Source organism: Zalophus californianus, chromosome 1 (assembly GCF_009762305.2).
Source record: "Zalophus californianus isolate mZalCal1 chromosome 1, mZalCal1.pri.v2, whole genome shotgun sequence".
NCBI classification, from domain to species: Eukaryota; Metazoa; Chordata; class Mammalia; order Carnivora; family Otariidae; genus Zalophus; species Zalophus californianus.
This window is the reverse complement of record NC_045595.1, coordinates 1569868-1587854: the sequence shown is the minus strand read 5'-3', so window position 1 is coordinate 1587854 and position 17987 is coordinate 1569868. Positions and strand designations below refer to the sequence as shown.

Sequence of the window (17987 nt, the reverse complement as noted above, 5' to 3'; positions counted from 1 at the left end):
AGGAAGGGTCAAAGGGCGCGCGGCGGCGCCTGCGCAGGGCGGCGCGGTGCGGCAAGATGGCGGTGAGCGCGCGGCAGGGCCGGCAGGGCGGGCGGCGTGGGACCCGGCCGCGCTCTACGCCTCACGCGCTCTGCTTCCCCTGCAGGACAAAGAGAAGAAGAAAAAAGAGAGCATCTTGGACTTGTCTAAGTACATCGACAAGACGATTCGGGTGAAGTTTCAGGGAGGCCGCGAAGGTGAGACCCCGCTGCCCGCACCCCGTAAACGATTTAGGGTGAGCGACGGCGGAGGAGAGGATGGTGGCGGATGCCTGGGCACCGCCTTGAGCGCTTTGCTCGGGAAACTCGAGCCAGCCTCCTAACTCCGCCGAGGGGTTCGGAGCTGTGCCTCGCGTTCCGCACGCGAGGAAACCGAGGCACGGGAAGGGGTCCGAACAGCCCAGAGCCACGTTGGTGCGGCCGGGACTGGGAGTCCCGACTTGCCTGGCTTGCCTGCTGCGCGCTCCTCTCTCCGAGTCCTTCCCGGACAGCTGTCCCAGCTGGTCGCTGATGCCCCTGCGCCCGGGCTCCTTGGGCTCCGCACTCGTGACTTTGGGGCCGGATTGTTCTCGGTTGTGAGGGCTGTCCGGGGCGCTCCGGGCTGCTGAGCAGCAAACCCTGGATGCCCCTAGATGCCGGGAGCATCCCTGAGTTTTGACAACCCAACCGGGTCTGTCCTCGGTTGAGACCACTGGCCCTACAGTCAGTCTCTTAAGTGTGGAGCAGACGGACCTGTTAAACACAAATGGACTCTTCTCGTGCGCGGTTCAGCCCCTCCAGGCTCCCCGCAGTGCTAGAGGGGAAAGGACAGCCTTGTGTGTCTCTGAGGAGCACGTGGAGCCCTCAACTACCGCAGGGCTGTGAAGTATCTCTGCTGCAGTGCTCCTGCCAGCTCTAACTTGTTACCGGTGTTGAAGTAGAAAACTGCGTGAATTTTACAGATCTTGTTGGCTTTTCCGGCTAATCCTGAGTCATACAGCATCCCATACAGACAGAAGGGAGCTCCCGGAGCTATACGGGATGGGAGGTGTTTGTAGGCAGGAGGCCGCGGGAACAGGCAAGAGTGGATTGTTTCAGGCATGGTCACCCTCCTTGGGGGATGGTGGAGGTGTGTCAGGAGGATTAGCTCACTGGTGCCTGCCCGGAAATTCCACGTTGATTGGTTGAGATTGCGTTTCTGGGAGAGCTGAAGCTGCAGTTAGGTTAGGTATTAAGTGTTGGTTTGGTAGCATGGGCTTGGCACAGTTGACTCCGTTTGGGGTCACTTGTCTCTTTTTTTAACTCCGGGTTAACTCCAGAGTCCTTTTCCTGCTCTCAGCTCGAGGTTCTTGCTCTGGGAAGCCTTCCCTGACCCGCCACCGTGGGCCACGCCCCTTTGGTGTAAGCTCCTAGTACTGTCTGCCATGGTTCCCCGTTTTATGCAGGTAAACGGGACACTGAACTCTGCATCTTCCCCTGACACATGGTGAGGAGAGGGCAGGAACGAGGCCCAGTGTTGCTCATGCTTACAGGCAGTGTGGCCTGGGCATGGCGGCTGCAGCCTAGCCTCTGGGGTCAGAGCCCCAGCTCTTTGGCACACTGCCTGTGGGACTTTGGGCAGCTTACCTTCCGTAGGGCTCTGTTTCCTCATTTCTTCACTCTGCCTGCCTCACCGGGCCATGAAGGTTACAGGGTTGGAGGCACGCTTAGCCTGGTTCCTGACACCAGCAAGCCCTTGAGCAACATTTCATTTCTTCAGCTGCCTCTTTGATCTTCAGTGTGTTTCCTGAGACGGCGATCCCGAGCTGCAGGTGATTGGCACCGGTGTGGTTAAGAGCGTGGTGCCTGCAAGTGTAGGTAGCTGGCAGCAGTGAGAAGTCAAACCTGAACGAGTGTTTGCTCTGTCTGCACCGTGCTGGCCGTCGGACATGTGAACAAGACGCAGCTCTCGTTTCTCAGGGTGCTTGTATGGGCTTTCTATGCCGCATAGCAAGTTGCCACCACTTTAGCAGCTTGAACAACACAAATTTACTGTCTCGTGGCGGCTGTCAGGAAGGAGTCTGGGTGCCTGGGGCTCCAGGTCTCACAGGTTGCAGTAGAGGAGTGTCTAGGAGCCTGTTATCTCAGGCCCAGGGCCTTCGTCCCGCCCTGCTGGTTGTTGGCAGAATTCAATTCCCTGTGGCTGTAGGACTGGGGTCCCCGTGTCTTGCTGCAGGTGTCCAGGGACTCGTGGCTCTTAGAGGCTGCCTGCCAGCCCTTGCCACAGCACTCTGTCCCCACCATGGCAGTCTGCTCCCTCGGGGCCAGCAGGAAAATCCTTCCCACGCTTCCGGTTTCTTCTTTTACAAAATTCCTATTCCCTTAACAGCTTATCTGATCAGGTCAGGCCCACCAAGCATAGCCTCTCTTTAGGGGAGCTGAAAGTGCACTGGTTCTGGGACCTTAATCACATCTGCAGATTCCTTCATCTTCCTTGTCCTATAACCCACTTACAGGAGTGACGTCCCATCATATTCACAGGTCCCCTCCCACAGGTGGTCACTGGGGTGGGGGACACTGGCTCGCACCCCACTGAGGAGGACAGACCCACAGGTGCAGGCGCAGTGCCCACTGCTTGTAACCCCATCGGGTGTCCTCGTGACCTTTGTTTTGCGGCGGGCGGGGGACACAAGCAGGGAGAGAGGAAGCCACAGAGCCAGGGGCTCCAACCCAGCAAGTCAGGCTGGCAGACGTTTTCCCAAAGGGCCAGACCGTCTCTGTTGCAGCTGTCACGTCTGCCCCTGGAGCAGGAACACAGCCACAGACCGCGCGTCAGCAAGTGACCGCGGCTGTGAGCTGGCCAAGCCACTCAGAGAAGCACCGCGGCTGGACTTGGCCCACGGTCCATAGTTTGCAGACCCCACCCTACACCAGCGGGGCTGCCGGTCACGTCCAGCCCCGTTCTCGGTGCAGACTCTACAGCTGCAGTGACTCGGGGGGACGCCCGCTTCCGCCAACTGTGCCTGAGACGGGGAGGCCTGAGCAGGTGGGGGGGTGCTTTCAGGCTGCATCACACGGCAGCGCCGGTTGGTGCTCCGCTCCTTTCCGTGTGGCCGTATGCCATGGCTCATGAGCTGGGAACAGTTTTTAACAATTCTAAGTATTTGAAAAAATGAGACGATTATTGCACGTTTTTGTATCCGTGAGTGAAGTTTTATCGCGGCACAGCCTCAGGCGAGTGTCTCCGTGTGCTCTGGCTGCCTCGCCCCAGGAAGGCAGCGCGGAGTGGTTGCTGTGGAGACCACGGGGCCCACACGGTTGAAATGTGCACCAGCTGGCCCTTTGCAGGAGACATTTGCCACCACGTTGTGGTAGGGGTGGTTTGGGGTCATCCTCATGGCTCCCCTCCTGGAGCCCCTCCCTCACTTTCCCCCGGGTGCCTCTTCTCTCCCGTCCCTGCAGAGGCTGCTCCCCACATCTGCACCTTCTGGGGGTGAGCCCGTCTCTGTGCACCTGTCCCCAGAACGACCGCTTATCTAACGCCTTTCTGTTTCTCTCCTCGGTGGTTCCTACAAGCCAGCGGCATCCTGAAAGGGTTCGACCCACTGCTCAATCTCGTGCTTGACGGCACCGTGGAGTACATGAGAGGTGAGCAGAGCTGTGGGACTCGGAAACTCTTTGCTGGGCCTTTTTTACTGCCCCAAAGCCACCGAGCTGCCGCTGTGTGATGGACACGGTGCTTGTGAAGCAGATAGCTGGTCTCCCTCGTCTCCTGCTACCCCCGCGTGGACCCTCTGCTGCTAACGGGGGTCCTGGTTCCTGTCACCCCAAGTCCCCAGAGCCTGTGCAGCAACATACACTGGTCAGACCGGCACCTGCCCATCTGCCGACATGGTCTGCAGCTCAGTCCGTCTGAGGCATTCAGGGGACATCCAGACCTGGGAGGGAGGCAGGGTCCTGGCCCTCGGGGACTCTGTGTTACTCTGGTGACGAATTCACAGGGCCACCAAAGAGGCCTCTTTGTGGGGGGAGCATGGTCACGGCTGAATGGCCGGTGCCGCCAGGCCTCTTGCTTTGCCCTCAGTTTCTTCTCTCCTCCCTGGGTCTGGGTCTGCCCACACGCCCTGCTTGGCCCCCCATGCTGGGATCCCGGCCCGGCCCCCCTGGCCAGATGATTTCTTCCTTTGTGAAAGGACAGCTCCACCACATGGGCCCGTAGGGAAAACCCCAGAAGTGGAAGCAAGCTGGGCGTTTCAGGGCACGCCAGGCCACGTGGCCCCGGGAGCCTGCTCCTCCCAGGGCGGCCTCACCTGTGGTGGGGTCTGTGCCGTCTTGTCTCAGCCCCAGAGCAGCCCCCCTCGTGGGTTCCGGGAGGGGCCAGGCCCAGGACAGTGGTTACTCTGCACGATCTGGTGGTTACTCCTGCATGATCTGGTGCCCCAGACCTGGTCTCCCCCCAACATACTGCAAAAGTGGTCAAGGTTTTCAGCCTCTGTCACCTCCATGGGGGCCTCTCATCCCACCCTTAACCGCCAGTGGACCTGCCCCATAGGGCTTTGAGATTTTTGCAGGAGCTGGGAGTCCCCGACTGATTTTTCTTGCAGCTGCTCATCCTAACGTGGCCTCAGGACCTCTGCTGGCTCAGGTGCCAGGGTCCCCCAGGCCGTGTTTTCCTTGTGGAAGGAGGGCACGCGTGGACTGTTGTCACCAGAGCTCCTCCTGGCCCTCGTGGTCCGTGGGTCACCTCGGAGACAAGGGCAGCATGTCTGGGCTTTGGCAGTAGGGCGAGGCCCTTGGCCTGTCACCCAAGCCGGCAGGCTCCCTTTGGGTTGGGTCCTTAGAGCCACTCCCCTGCCCACCACGCCTGGCGTGCCGTGTCCCCTCGGGTCTGGACGCCACCTGGGGCCTGTCTCACTCCCGCCCTTCCCTCTTGCTCCACAGACCCCGACGACCAGTACAAGCTCACGGAGGACACCCGTCAGCTGGGCCTGGTGGTGTGCAGGGGCACCTCTGTGGTGCTCATCTGCCCGCAGGACGGCATGGAGGCCATCCCCAACCCCTTCATCCAGCAGCAGGATGCCTAGCGGCGTGGAGGCTCGGGCCTCGGCCGCCTGAGGACTCGGAGCTGCCCTCCCCCGCGTCGCGTGCCACCGCAGGAACGGAACTCTCCTTTTTATATAGGTTGTTTTTGTTTTCTTAATAAAACTGCAAACCTCAAGTGTCCTAGAGCCCCAGAATCTTGCTTTTAGTCTTGGTTTTCTGGCAGAACCTGCTCCCAGGGACTGGGTTTGGCCCGCCAGAGTTTGTCAAGGGCCAACCACGGCGTGTGCTGGGGCCCGGGCCGTCTGCGCCAGGGGACAGGGAGGGTGAGGCTGGAGCGCCGTGGCAGGTGTGGCCCCCCCGGGCCAGCCTGTGATTCCAGGAGGGTAGACGGGCCACATGCGTCAGCGGGAAGGCCCCAGTGGCCCGTCCCTGCTTCTGCTTTGTCCCTTCGGTGCCCCCCGACGCTAGCCAGCAGGCTCCCCTAAAACCAGGGCCTCCTGGATCCACACAAGAGCAGGGCGGCCAGGTCCTCATCTGGGCTGGGCTCTGCGGCTTCTCTCCTCCCCTCAGCCCCACCCCAGCGGCCCCCTGAGGGTCCTGCAGACCCCCGCCCTCCCTGGCCGTCTGCAGACCATCCTCGGGGCGCCTGTCTGTGTCCTGTCCTCACTGGTCAGAAAAGGTGTTCCCTGACCTTTGTTCTCTAAACTCCACGTACTTTTTAGGACCCCCACGGGACTGTCCCCAGGGGAGCAGGCTTATCTGCCTGATTTGTCACCCGGGAGGGTGGAGAGGACCTGTGGCCCCTAACCCCTTCACTGCCGGTGGGGGACGTGCCAGAGGCTGGCAGCAGGCGGGACCCGGGCTCAGAACAGGGGCCAGGTGGGCGCACATGCTGTCTCCTGGGCATTGCCACCAAAGAACCTGAAGCCGCTGGCTTCCAGCTGATCGGGGGGATCTCGGTTCGTGGCTGTGGGCGGCGTTTGCTGCTGGGGCTGGGAATTCGTCATCCGCCACGTGGCCAACCCCTATGCCTGCCCCTCACTCCTAAGCCCTGCCGCCTGGCCCTGCCTCCACCAGCTCCCTTATCAGAGACCTCATCCCGGAGCCAAATCCTCAGCAGCTGGGCGGGGGCGGGGGGGGGGGGGGGGGGGGGACGGCCGCGGGGCTAGCTGCAGGCGGCAGCCCTCCGGGAAGGCTGTGACCTAGAATCAGCATCCAGTCCCTGGTGCCCATCTGACAGTCGGGGGCCCGGACTCGGCCAAGGAGGCCACGTGGGGGAGGGGCCGAGCCCCCGGGCACTGGGGCGTCTGTTCTCTCACACACGGAGCCTGCCTGGTCTGAGGCCGAGGCACAAAGCCTGATGCCGAGACCTTGGGGTCACTACTGAGTCGGCCCAGAAGCCTTGACCCCAAGGTGGGTGGGGGGGTGCAGCAAGACCTTAGAGGCCAATGAGACCTCATCAGAGCCCTGGGGGCAGCCAGGGCCCAGAATAGGGCAGCCTGGCTTCCAGCCCCTAGCTTCTCTCGCAGACCAAGTGAGGCTTGGCCCTGGTAGCCCCCTGCCCCACCGCTGTACGCCCCTGAGCTCCGGACTGCTCCCCGCCCTCCCCGCCCCTTCAGCAAGCGGGTGAGGGCAAAGGCTGCCCTCTGCAGCCACGACGTGCAGGGCTCAAGTCTCCTCTCTCTGTGGCTGCGTGGCTTAGAGGACGTGTCCCCACCTCTCCGAGGTCCCACTCCTTCTCGAGTTCAAGAAAAAGCATCACATAGTGACTCTGAGGCCAGGCGCTGGGTCACAGCCGTGTGGGGAGTGGGTGAAGAGCCCAGAGCTTCATGTTCACGTCTGAAAATGAGAACAGAATGCTCTGGGGCCCTCAAAAGAGGGAGACCTCGGCCCTGGGGGCTCAGGCAGAACTCCCCAGAAAGGGGGATAAAATGGGCCTATCCCACTTAACCGCATCTGCCCTAGAGAGTCCGTTTCACCTGGTTTGTAAAAGACTGGAAATAACCTAGCTGCCCATTACCAGGAGATCTGCAACACAAACTCCATTTCCTCCGACCAAGTGGGAAGGGACTTTGTACAGAGGGGAAGCTCTCTCCACGCGGGGGTCGATGAAACGGAGCCACACGTTTTCCGCAGCTGTCCCCAGCAAGAGGGGGAGTCCGCACCCCTCAGATACCGGGCACTTGCTTTGAGGATCAGGATATGGTGGAAGGAGGCTCGCAGCGTCCACCTTCTCCCCACGATGTGCACCACAGTGGAAGGCAGCTGGGCCCGTGACCGCAGACCGACGGCCAGCACCGCCCGCCGCGGCCCTGTGAGGGTCTCACACTCTCGGCCCAGGCGCTCCTGAGGGGGTGGGAGGCCCCCCGAGTCAGCCCAGGTGACAGCAGCAGCAGAACTTGCAGCCAACCCCAGAGTCACGGGGAAAAGTAGTTGGATACCGCTGAGCTCGGGGGTGTTGGTGACGCGGCCACAGGCTTCCGAGACTCGCTGACGGCGACCAGAGCTGGGCACACCGATTCCTGTGCTCTGACCCCATTTACTCAAGATGATAGTGGTTAAGAAGGCCTCGTGTCTCTGTGCTTTTAAATGTGTAGAGAAAGGTCTGGAAGGATCGTGCTGACCTGGAAGCAAAGATGGTGCTTGAGGGGGGTGTTAGCCTCTTGTTAATGTTTCAACGTCTCACAAGGAGAGATTGCATATTTAATATTATATTGAAAGTTTAATATTTCATGAGGAGACTGAGAAAGAGAAAGCCAGGAACGGGGAGACGCAGGGGGAGACATGGGGAGACAGCAGAGGCAGAGCGGGGTGGGGGACGGAATGAGGGCAAGACAGCCTGGCAGGCGACACTGGATCCCATCCTCCCGCCCTCCTGGCCCGGGTACAAATCCCCAGCCGCCTGCCCGGCCAGCCTGCCAGCCAGCCAGCCAGCCGGCGGTCATGCCCCAGGGAGCTTTCCCCCTCACCCCTGCCCGGATCCCGCCCTTTGAGCTCCCTGGCCGCGGCAGCCTGCACCGGCCTCGGCACACGGGGCAGGCGCTGCAGCCGCCGGACCAGGGGCTGGTCCTGCTCCACGTGCACACGGTCACCACGGCCCACGGCCTCCAGGTGCTGGCCGAGAGGCCTCGGGTGTTGTCGGCCGAGGCCCCGCTCTGGGGGACAGTGTTGGCGTCCCCAGCCCACGCGGAGGGAGGGCCAGGCCCCAGCGGGAGCCCGGAGCAGCCAGAGATCCCCAGGACACCGCCTCAGGGCAGATTCTGGAGGCTTCCGAGGGTGGACAGGATCCTGACGTTGCTCACGGTCAGCCCGGCCCCAGCTGCCTGGTGCAACAGCTCTGGTAGCGGATGGGCCAACGCACGCCTCCTGGTTGGCGCAGGCCGCCCCCAAACCCTGTCGTTACCCCGCTTCCAGATGAGGACGCTGAGGCCCCGGTGGTGGGAGGCCTCCAGCACCCTCTCCCCGACCCGTTCTGTGCTCTAACACCACCGAGGCCTGTCACGGAGGCCCAAAGCGGGATGGGTGACACTCATGTCGGGGGCCGGGGGGGGCGGGTGGCGCACAGGGAAAGAAGGTAACCACCTGCCCCGCCCGCCCTGGCCGCAGGAGTGCGGAGGGAGCTGGTCCCCTCATTCTCATGCTGCAGGTGCCTTCCTGCTGCCAAGAGCCAAGGGAAGACCTCCCTTCGACCCCCAAGCACCAGCAAAAGGACCCGGATGCTGCCGAGTAGCGTGGGGCCGTCTGCTACAGAGCCTGGAGCCCCCCGGGCGTCCGATGTGGCTTTGTGCGTATCCAGGTCTCCCGGCCCGTGAACCCGGAGAGGGCTCAGTCGAGGACCCGGATGTAAGGGGCTTTTGCACGTGGGGCGAGTTTGCAGGCGGAGGGGGCCGGTCCTCGCATCCTCGGGGTTGCGGTTTGAGCTTGGGGTCGGCCCCCCGGACCGGATGCTACCAGCACCGAACCCACCCAGAGCCACGCCGCCTGCAGGAGCAGCCCCCCACCACCTCCCCCGTTAGACTAGGAACCGTGGCCCGGTGCACTGCGGAGACCCCGGGTCCTGAGGCCTCGACCTGGCCCGTCCAAAAGGTGTCGCTGGAGGCTCCTGGTCTCCTTGAGAGAAATATTCAAGGACAAACACAGTGTTCGAGCCAAGCCCGTGGGAGTTTAGGAAAGCGAGCGTGCTCCGCAGACGTGAGAGTGGGGGTCTCCAGGGAGAGTGGGGGTGTGGGTCTATGACCGAGCCGCGAACGAGGCGGGGATATTTGTGACTCGGGGAGGGGACTTTTGGGGGCAGGTTTTGCATCTTTTCTCTCTTACTGGGTCAGGGCCTCCTCGGTCTTGGGCTTGTCTGGTTTGACCCGGCTTCCTGTGGCTTTGTTTGTTGGGTGCTGTCAGGACGGTCCAGCCCTGTGGCAGGACCCTTGGCTGGCCTCCGGGCGTCCTCTTAGAAACTACCTGGCCACCTCCTCTGACGCTCCCCCTCAAGGACCGGGCGACGGTCCGTCTTCCGTGACGACCTCCGGCCGAGGTGGGACACTGGCCTGCCTGCGGGTCCGGAGGTCCCCGCCATCCAGGTTTTCGGAGCCCTGGAGGGACAGTGGCGAGCGGCAGACGTCGTGGGTGTGGGCCGTGTTTCGGGGTGTCCTTCGGGGTTGCCGTCCACCACCAGCCAGAGGTTTACCTGGCTGAGGCGAGAGGAGGTGCGTTTTGTCAGGAACCTGAGGATACGGGGTGCAGACATCAGAACAGGGGGTGTGGCCAGGAAGGGGCCAGGGAGAGGGTGCAGCGTGAAAGGCCTGGGAGCCAGGAGAACACGGTGGGCGCCCCCAGGGGGAGGCGGCGGGGCTGGGTTTAGCGGCCGCCCCAAGGGCCTGGAGGCCTCCCTCCACCTCCTCCATGCGCAGCGCCGGGACAGTGACGTGTCCCCTACTTCTGTTGGCTCTGCTCGCAGGAGATCGTGGTCTCCGGGGGGTGGGGCAGGGGGAGCTCTTGGCTGTAAAGTCCCCTTTCCTTGCAGATGGCAGCGCCGGAGGACAAGGAGGCCCCTGCTTCAAGTCCGGGACATGTCCGCTCTCTGGCACCTCCCTAGTCCCAAGGCCCGGGTCCGGGGAGGGAGCCCGGCCTCGGGCGCGGAGGGCCTGGTGTGGGGCGCCTGCCGCTAGCGGAGGTCCTTCTTCTATAAACCTGCTTCCGTGGGCCGGCCACACGCCGCCCCCGTCCTCGAGTAAGTACCCTTGAGCCACCCCTTGCCCTTCAGCCCCAAATAAGGCGAAGGGCTTCTCAAGGTCAGGCGTCCCCAGCACAGGGCTGTGGCGGGCAGGCTCTCCATTGTTTGCCCTTCTGTTCAAGCAGGTCGGTGTCTGGGCCTCTTAAAACCTCCTATTGGGGCTTTGGCTAGTGACCCGGACCCCGGAATCCAGACCCCGCAGAAGCCTCCCCGCCCTAGAAACCTCCTGAGCTGTGTTTTGTCCGCGGCGGGCCTGGGCCCGATGCGGCTTCCTTGCGCGCCACAGAAAGTGCCCGCCTTCCCAGGGTCAGGACGTGGCCCAGGCGCGACCTTGTTGGGAAATCTGGGCCTGTGTCAGGGCAGCTCACTGCCCTGGTTCTCCCTGGGAGGGGCGACAGAGGAGCAGGTCATCCACAGGCTGCCAGGGCGGGGGCCGGACGGGGGGGGGGCTCCCCGAGTTCTCTGGCAAGAGCATCGCCAGGCGGGCGGGGCTGGAGCCCTGTGGCAGGACTGTGCAGGGTCACTGCCGAGTTACACCGCCACGCGGAGCGCCTGAGCCACCGGCAGCCGGATGGAGATTCTGGGTGTGCGGCCGTGAAGAAGAACGCGTCGGAGATGGAGGGCTGGGAGCCAAGCTGCGCCTCCAGGCGTCTGGACTGACAGGGCAGGGATGAGGCATGATGGGGTGGAGGGGATGGTAGCCCCGCTGGCTGCCCGGGGGGCCTGGGCCACCCGGTACTCTCCGCCCCCTTCCAGAACAGGCAGGGTGGGGGTCCTGCAGGGACACCGGCTCGGGACCAGGAGGCCGTGCTTTAGGAACGTGTCTGTTACGGGCCGGAGGCCTCGCCGGGGTTCAGGCTTAATAGGGTGCTGGCGTTTGCCAGGGTAGCCACTCTTGTCCTTTAAAGCAGTTTCGGCCGGTCTTACAAAGTTAGAGCCCGTCCTGGGGTCCTCGTTGCACACGGGATCAACCGCAACCCGTCCCCGCGAGGAAAGCGCCCAAGCCCGAGCTCCTCGGCTCATAGGCTGGCCGGGAGGAGGCCCCGAGCCCCCAGGGGGCTAAGAGGGGCTCCCAGGGTGGACAGAATATCTCTTCCCAAGACCAGGCCTGGACGTTCCGGCGCCGACCCCAAGTTTGGGAGCCGCGAGGTGGTTTCTCCACCACCAAGACAGAGGATGGGCGAGATATTTCGAATCTGGCTCTGCCTCTCCCCCGACGATGCAGCGGGTCGGGAGTTAGGGGTCCAGAGCGGGAAGTCAGGGAAGGGGGCAGGATTTCCCAGCTGCGTCGCAGGTGACATGCGCCTCTGTGTCCTCCCCAAGGGCCAGGCCCTGCTGCCCAGGCTGACGGCCCCGCCCGGGGTCCGTCTGAGGTCCCACCCCCGACCCCAGCGGGTGCACGTGGGGCGGGACAGCACGGAGGGCGCCTGCACAGGTCTGCGCTCCCGCCCAGATGCAGAAGCCCCCCGGGTTCCAGGAGAGGGTGAGGGCAACGACCCAGGGGTCCCTGCGGGTGAGATCAGACGTCTGGGTCAGGCCCGTGAAGTCCTCCGTGAATGTGCCCGGGTCCTCAAAGAAACAACCCAGACGCTCGGGGCATTGTTCTGGCTCAGAAGAGGGGGTGTACTCTGGTTCTTCCTGGAGGCCCCCCCGCCACATTGCCATGTTGCCACATCGGGAAGCAGGCAGGGGGCTCCTTCTGACTCGGCTCCGGTGACGGGGACAGGGAGTTGGTGGGGCAGGGGACCCGTGGCTCTAGTGGGGCTGGAGGCGTGGGGCATCGCCTCGGTCTTGGGTTGCTCCCGAGGGGGCGAGACAGCAATCCCTCTCTGGAGACTTGCATCTGTGGGATTGCCCCGGGGGGTCATGAAGGCCAGGACGTAGGGGGTCTCTGTATGCAGTGTGGGCTTACAGGGAAGACTACCCTCTTCTGGCCGGACCTCCCCACCCTCCAGCTTACACTGGGCCAAGCGGGGTTACAAACGTGGATACGCATCCTCCATTTTAAGCTGCCCAGCAGGAGCTGGCCGCCGTGTTTCCAGATACGACCCAGGGGCGAGTCTTCGGGGATGGGCGTGGAGCCTCCCACGGTCTTCAGGGAAAGGCTAGCTCTGCGCAGCGGAGCGGCTTCCAGATCACCGAGGGTCCCTTTTACCCTCAGGAGGGCCGACTCTGTGCCGGGAGCTTCCCCACCGCGCCTTCGCGGCGGGGACTGGCATGCTGCGCGCCACCCTGGCCGGCCCTGCGTCCCCGGGCACGCACCTCATCCCGGCGCCCGGGACCGCCGGCCTCCCTGCAGACCCCGCAGGAACGACGTCAGATGACTCCCGGGGTGGATGTCCTCATGACTCCAAGATCGCGCTAGGATGCCTCCCACCAGTCGGGGACAGGCAGTGGCCCCCCGGGTCGGGGGTGGGGGTGCCCCAGGATCGGTCACGTGGTTCTTGTCTGACAAGCTTCTATCTTGCAGCCAGGCCGCATGGAATTAGCCCCCATCTCCCGTTTTCTCCTGGACCCCTGAAATGTTGGGGCCGAGCTCAGTCAGGAGGTGGTGGAGGCAAACCCACAGGAAAGATCTCGCTGGGTGGGGTCCCTCGCTAGGGAGCCCTGCGGTGACCCTCACAGACACAGCTCAAAACGCCCCGGTCCCCTGAGGGCTTTCCGGCGGGAGGGGGCGAGCGTCCGCCTCTTCCTTGGGCCTGGAAACGGGTCTCTTGTAAATGCTCCCGGACCGGCCGGTTCCCTGGGTAGAGGAGAGAGCGAGCAGGCAAAGGAGGCGCGCTCTCCAGGGAGGCGGCGGGGGGGACCCACCGATGACGGGGTGTCTCCACACGCGGTGACATCAGCCTGCGTGCCACGCACATGCTGTCCGGGGGGCTGGGCGGTCCCAGCCCTGAGCCCTCGACCGACCATGCCTGACCCGACCCAGGATGTCACCCGAGGCTCGGGGTCTCGTCGCGAGGAGGGGTTCGAGGTGGGACGCCACACGGAGGAGGAGCCCTGAGGGCAGGAAAGTTTATTAAGGCGAGAGGATGTGGCCACGTGCAGCCCGAGGGCTCAGGGGAGAGCGGTGCCCGGGCTCGGGGCTCGCGGCCAGTCGTTGACGAGGGGGAGGAGGAGCCCTTCCCGGGGCAGGGGTTTCTGTGTCTTTTCTTCCTCACGTGGTCGGGGTCTCCGGCCTTCCCTGCCTGCCGGCGCGGGCTTGTCTGCGGGCTCCCGCGCTCGTTCCGGACTGTTTCCGGATCAGGCCTCCGACGTTCCCGACCGCAGGCCTGCAGGCCTCTGGGGGTCGGCGCCGGCTCTCAGGAAAGGGATGCCGTGCAGCCGGAGCCTCCGCCCGCCTGCCCCCGCTGCCAGGACCGGCTCAGCCCTCTGGGGCCCCTTCCGCCACCCGCTGATGCCCGCCCGCCCTGGGCTGGCCACTGCCCACCCCGGGGGGCAGGGACCAGGACTCACCCGGGCAGGTAGAGCCGGAGGCAGAAAGCATTCCTGGCGTGCTGGGAGGCCCCCACCCTGTCGCAGAGAAGCTGAGTCCCCTGCCTTCCCCCCGACACCAGGGCCGCACCCACTCGGGGGTCCGCGTGGCCTCCCAAATGCACGCACCCCAAGCTGGGGCTCCCGCTCCTTTCTCCCCTGCCACCTGCCCAGCTGTCCGGGCCCCAGGGTCTACCCCCACAACCCTCCCACTTGCGCAGGTCGGGCTGCACACCTCGGGGTCACCTTTGATGCCCCCCTCCCTGAACATCCCATCCATCAGCAAGTGCTGACAAACCTCCGTTCAGAATCTATCCTGAGGCATTTCACGAACCAACACCACCAACCCCAGCGCCCAGAAAACAGAGGAGTAGGGAACACTCCCCGTCTCCCCTCGGCCATGTTCACTCCACTGCACCCTAGCCACCGTGGCCTCTCTGCTCCAGTGCATTGTTCTCGCTCCTGCCCCGGGACCTTTGCACGTGCTGTTCGAGCTCCTGAGCATGTTTCCTCCCACATGCTCACAAACCTCATCCCCCACTTCCTTCAGGCTGTTGCTCCATGGGAGCCTCTCTGACTGTCCTTCCAAAACAGCCCCCTTGATCCTCAGCCGCCGTTGGCCCCTACATAGTTGGTCCCACTCACCTGGAGGCTCTGCGAGGCAGGGACTGCATCTGTCTCAGTGAACGCTGTGATCCGGGTAAGATGCCAAATACTCCAGGGCAAGAGCGAGAGCTGGACAAACGGTCAGCAGAATCTGAAGGGACTGGTCTCAACAAATACGTTGCTGGAGGGGAGACAGAAGCAGAGGGGGTCAGACGCGGGGAGACCCTGTTCCTTACAAGAGACGCATCGACCGACGGCGACAAATGGACTGAATTTGGACCCCAACTTGAACAAAGTGAAAGCGTCTTACAAGACAATCAGGGCAATTGGGCACTGGCTGGACATTGGAGAATATTCAGGAATGACTGTTAATTTTTTAAAGGATGATAATGGAATTGTTGGATTTGGTTTGTTTTTTTTAAGTCCTTATATTTTAGACATGGACAGAATTGCACATGTTGGGGATCTGCGGCGACGTCTGTCTGGCAGAGCTGAGAGGTCCTCGTGAAGCCCGAGGGCCCATGGGTGATGGGTCCGTGGGAGTTCGCTGTATGACGCCCTCAGCTTTGGCTTGTGTTTGAAAATTTCCGGGCTGGCTCAGTCCGTGGAACGTGCGACTTTTGATCTCAGGGTCGTGAGTTCGAGCCCCACGCTGGGTGTAGAGCCTACTTAAACAAGAAAAAATAAATAAAATTTCCATAACAAAAAGTTAACATAAACAAGCAGTTCTCTTGGGATCTGCGTGGGGCTCTTAATTTCTATGTGTATCAGAGCAGAGTGTGTTTTTTTAATGGTGGGGGGTGAATTCCACTCTGAAAGAAGAACTTGCTCTGTGGGGGGGTGTCACATGTTCAGGGGACATTTCTTAAAGCTCGTGGCTTCTGTACAAAGACTCCTCCCATGTGGCCACACAAAGCCAAACCTCACGCTCCCCGCCTAGAACCCTCTATGGCTCCCAACTTCCCTTCAGAAAAAGTCTGAATGCCTCTTTTTTTTTTTTAAGATTTTATTGATTTAAGTAATCGCCACACCCAACATGGGGCTCAAACTCACAACCCTGAGATTAAGAATCGCACACTCTACCAACCGACCGAGCCAGCCAGGCAACCCCTGAGTGCCTTTTCATGCTCACCTTCTGTTGCAGTCAAACTGTCCCCTTGTTGTAACTTTGTGAAATCAACAATTCCTTTTTTTTTTAAGATTTATTTATTTATTTTGAGAGAGTGAGAATGAGAGAGAGAGAGAGAGAGAGAGAGAGAGAGTGTACATGGGGGGGGAGGGTCAGAGGGAGAAGCAGGCTCCCCGCCGAGCAGGGAGCCCGATGCGGGACTCGATCCCGGGACTCCAGGATGATGACCCGAGCCGAAGGCAGTCGCCCAACCAACTGAGCCACCCAGGTGCCCTAAATCAACAATTCTTACATAGAGCCCCAGGACCCCAGAGGAATTGAAGCAGAGAAGTTTGTTACTCACAGGACCTGTAGGAGGCACAGGGCATGCCTGAGGGGCCCCGGGGGGAACCGGGCAGGGTGCAGGCAGAGAGCAGCAGGACCGGGCACTGGCCTTAGTAGGGTCCCTGGGTGGAGTGTTTGGTGGAGGGTTGGTCAGCTCCTTGGGGGGGCATAGCTAAGGGGAGGCCCCCCGAGGCGGGGAGAGGGCCGATCCCAGGGCTGTCATGGGCGTCATAGTACCCGCTTACACTTGCTGTGCCCCAGATGCTGTTGTCCAGGGAGCGTGCTCCTCGGAGCCGGTTCCAGGCCCCCACAGGCCACGTGGCCAAACGAGGTGGACACCGAGGCAGCAACGCCTCACGGGGCAGCTTGGCTAAACTCTGGACACCCCTCCCGTGACACCTGCCTCGCAGCCTGGGTTTTCGGCCCCTCTGTCTCCCCAGTCGGACGACGGGGCTGTGTGTGGGGGACTCAGTATCCCAAGTGCACTGCACACGGGGTGAGGAAATGTGGACCCAGTAAACCGTGGCTGATGATCGTTCACAGTTGTTTAGTGTGGATCGGCGGCCGTGCGGCTATGACCTGCCCGTTCCACCCTCGGACAGAGTCTAGAGGGACTCACTGTTATTATCCCCATGGGCAGACAAGGCTCCTGGGGCCCAGAGAGGTTAGGTCACCAGCTTAAGGTCACACAGCAGGGACCCCAGGCATAGGGCTCTGGAGCCCAAGGCCTCAATCACTGCACATTTGCCCCCCAGGAACCGATGGCCCTAGAGCGCAGCCGTTTGGGGCCACATCCGCGGCTACCGGGCCACCTACCCCCCACAGCCCCCCTCCGCTGGCCACGACCGCGTGGCACGCTGGAGGGAGGGCAAGAGGAGACGGGCTTTTAATTTTAGAAAGGATTACTGCCACCTAAGGGCTCCTGCTGGCTTTCCCAGGTGCAAGACGGCAGAGCTGTGACCCAGGACAGCCCCACCCAGAGGGGCGCACCAGGGCTCCGGAGCCCCCTGGGCAGGAGGCCACCTCCCCGCCCCCACCCCCTCCCGCGGCTTCCCCATCTGGAGCTGTGCTCTCCTCCTGGGTGGTCCATCTCTATGGCAACATCCCCAGCACAGGTGGTCGTAACCTTGGCAACCAGGTACTACCGCCCCACCACCCAGGGAGGCTCGACCCAACCCAGCTGCACCCCCTTTCCACGATCCCCTCACACCGCGCCCCACCCCCCCCGCTGGGGATGCTGGGCCCACCTCCCTCACCCTGCTGGACGCAAAGGAGCAGTGCCGCCGAGGTGCACACTCCAGCCGTCTGCTGAGCACCCACTCTGTGCCCCGGGGACACGGCGGCACGTGGGACAGGCGAGACCCTGCTCCCTGCAGGTGCTCCCGTGAGACAGGGAGTGGAAGATGCTGGCCAAGGACAGAAAGAAGAGAAGCAGTGGTTTCGGGGAGGGGCAGATGCCGAGAGGAACATGAGGGTACTGCTTCTCCACTCAGAACCCCCACCCCTGGGAGCAAACACCACCGCCCTCAGCATCACTGGGTCGCTCAGTCATTCACCCAGGATCTACTGGACGCCCACTGCATGCGTCCCCGAGCCAGAGCAATAAAGAAGGAAGAGCACATGATAAAGAGGATAAATCAGTAAATTACAGAGTATCTCAACTGGGGAGACAACCAGGAGGAGGGAAGGGGTGGAGGCGGGAGTCAGGAGGGAGGCGAGCCGGGGGAAGGCTGGGGAAGGGCGTTGTGGGCAGAGGGAGCAGGCCCGCACAGGTCCCGAGCTGCATGGGTGCGAGGCCTCCCCCTGCCCTTCAGCCGGGCTGTGGAGCCACGACCACGAGCTGGGCAGAGCGGCCAGTCCCCTGGTGTCCCCTCCGTCACTGGGAGTCTGTGCAGGCCCAGAAGATGGGCAGCAATCGGACCCCCACATTGCAGGTGCGTAAACTGAGGCTGCAGGGAGTGTCCCGCGGCCCTACAGCCAGGAAGCCGTGGCAGCATCTGGATTTGAACCCTGGCCATGGCTCCAGGCTGCCTCTCAGCCTGCGGGACTCGCCTCCAGCGCCCCTCCTCGGGGAAGCGTCCCTGCCCCCCGCCCAGTTAGGCACTGGGTGTCTCTGCTGAGCTCTCCACCCCGCTTCATGATTATTTCATGAATCTGTTTCCCCCGCCAGCCGTGGTGAACCCCCTCA

The 17987-nt window shown here is 62.6% G+C and overlaps 1 protein-coding gene across 1 annotated transcript; it reads left to right on the top strand.

Annotated features, from left to right (window-relative positions):
• Positions 1 to 13: 13 nt before the first annotated feature.
• LSM7 (LSM7 homolog, U6 small nuclear RNA and mRNA degradation associated) lies at positions 14 to 5224 on the top strand. Its single transcript, XM_027582596.1, has 4 exons — positions 14 to 62; positions 146 to 236; positions 3573 to 3644; positions 4938 to 5224. Exons 1-4 carry the CDS (start codon positions 57 to 59, stop codon positions 5078 to 5080), a joined length of 312 nt encoding a protein of 103 aa, XP_027438397.1. The 5' UTR covers positions 14 to 56; the 3' UTR covers positions 5081 to 5224.
• Positions 5225 to 17987: the final 12763 nt, after the last annotated feature.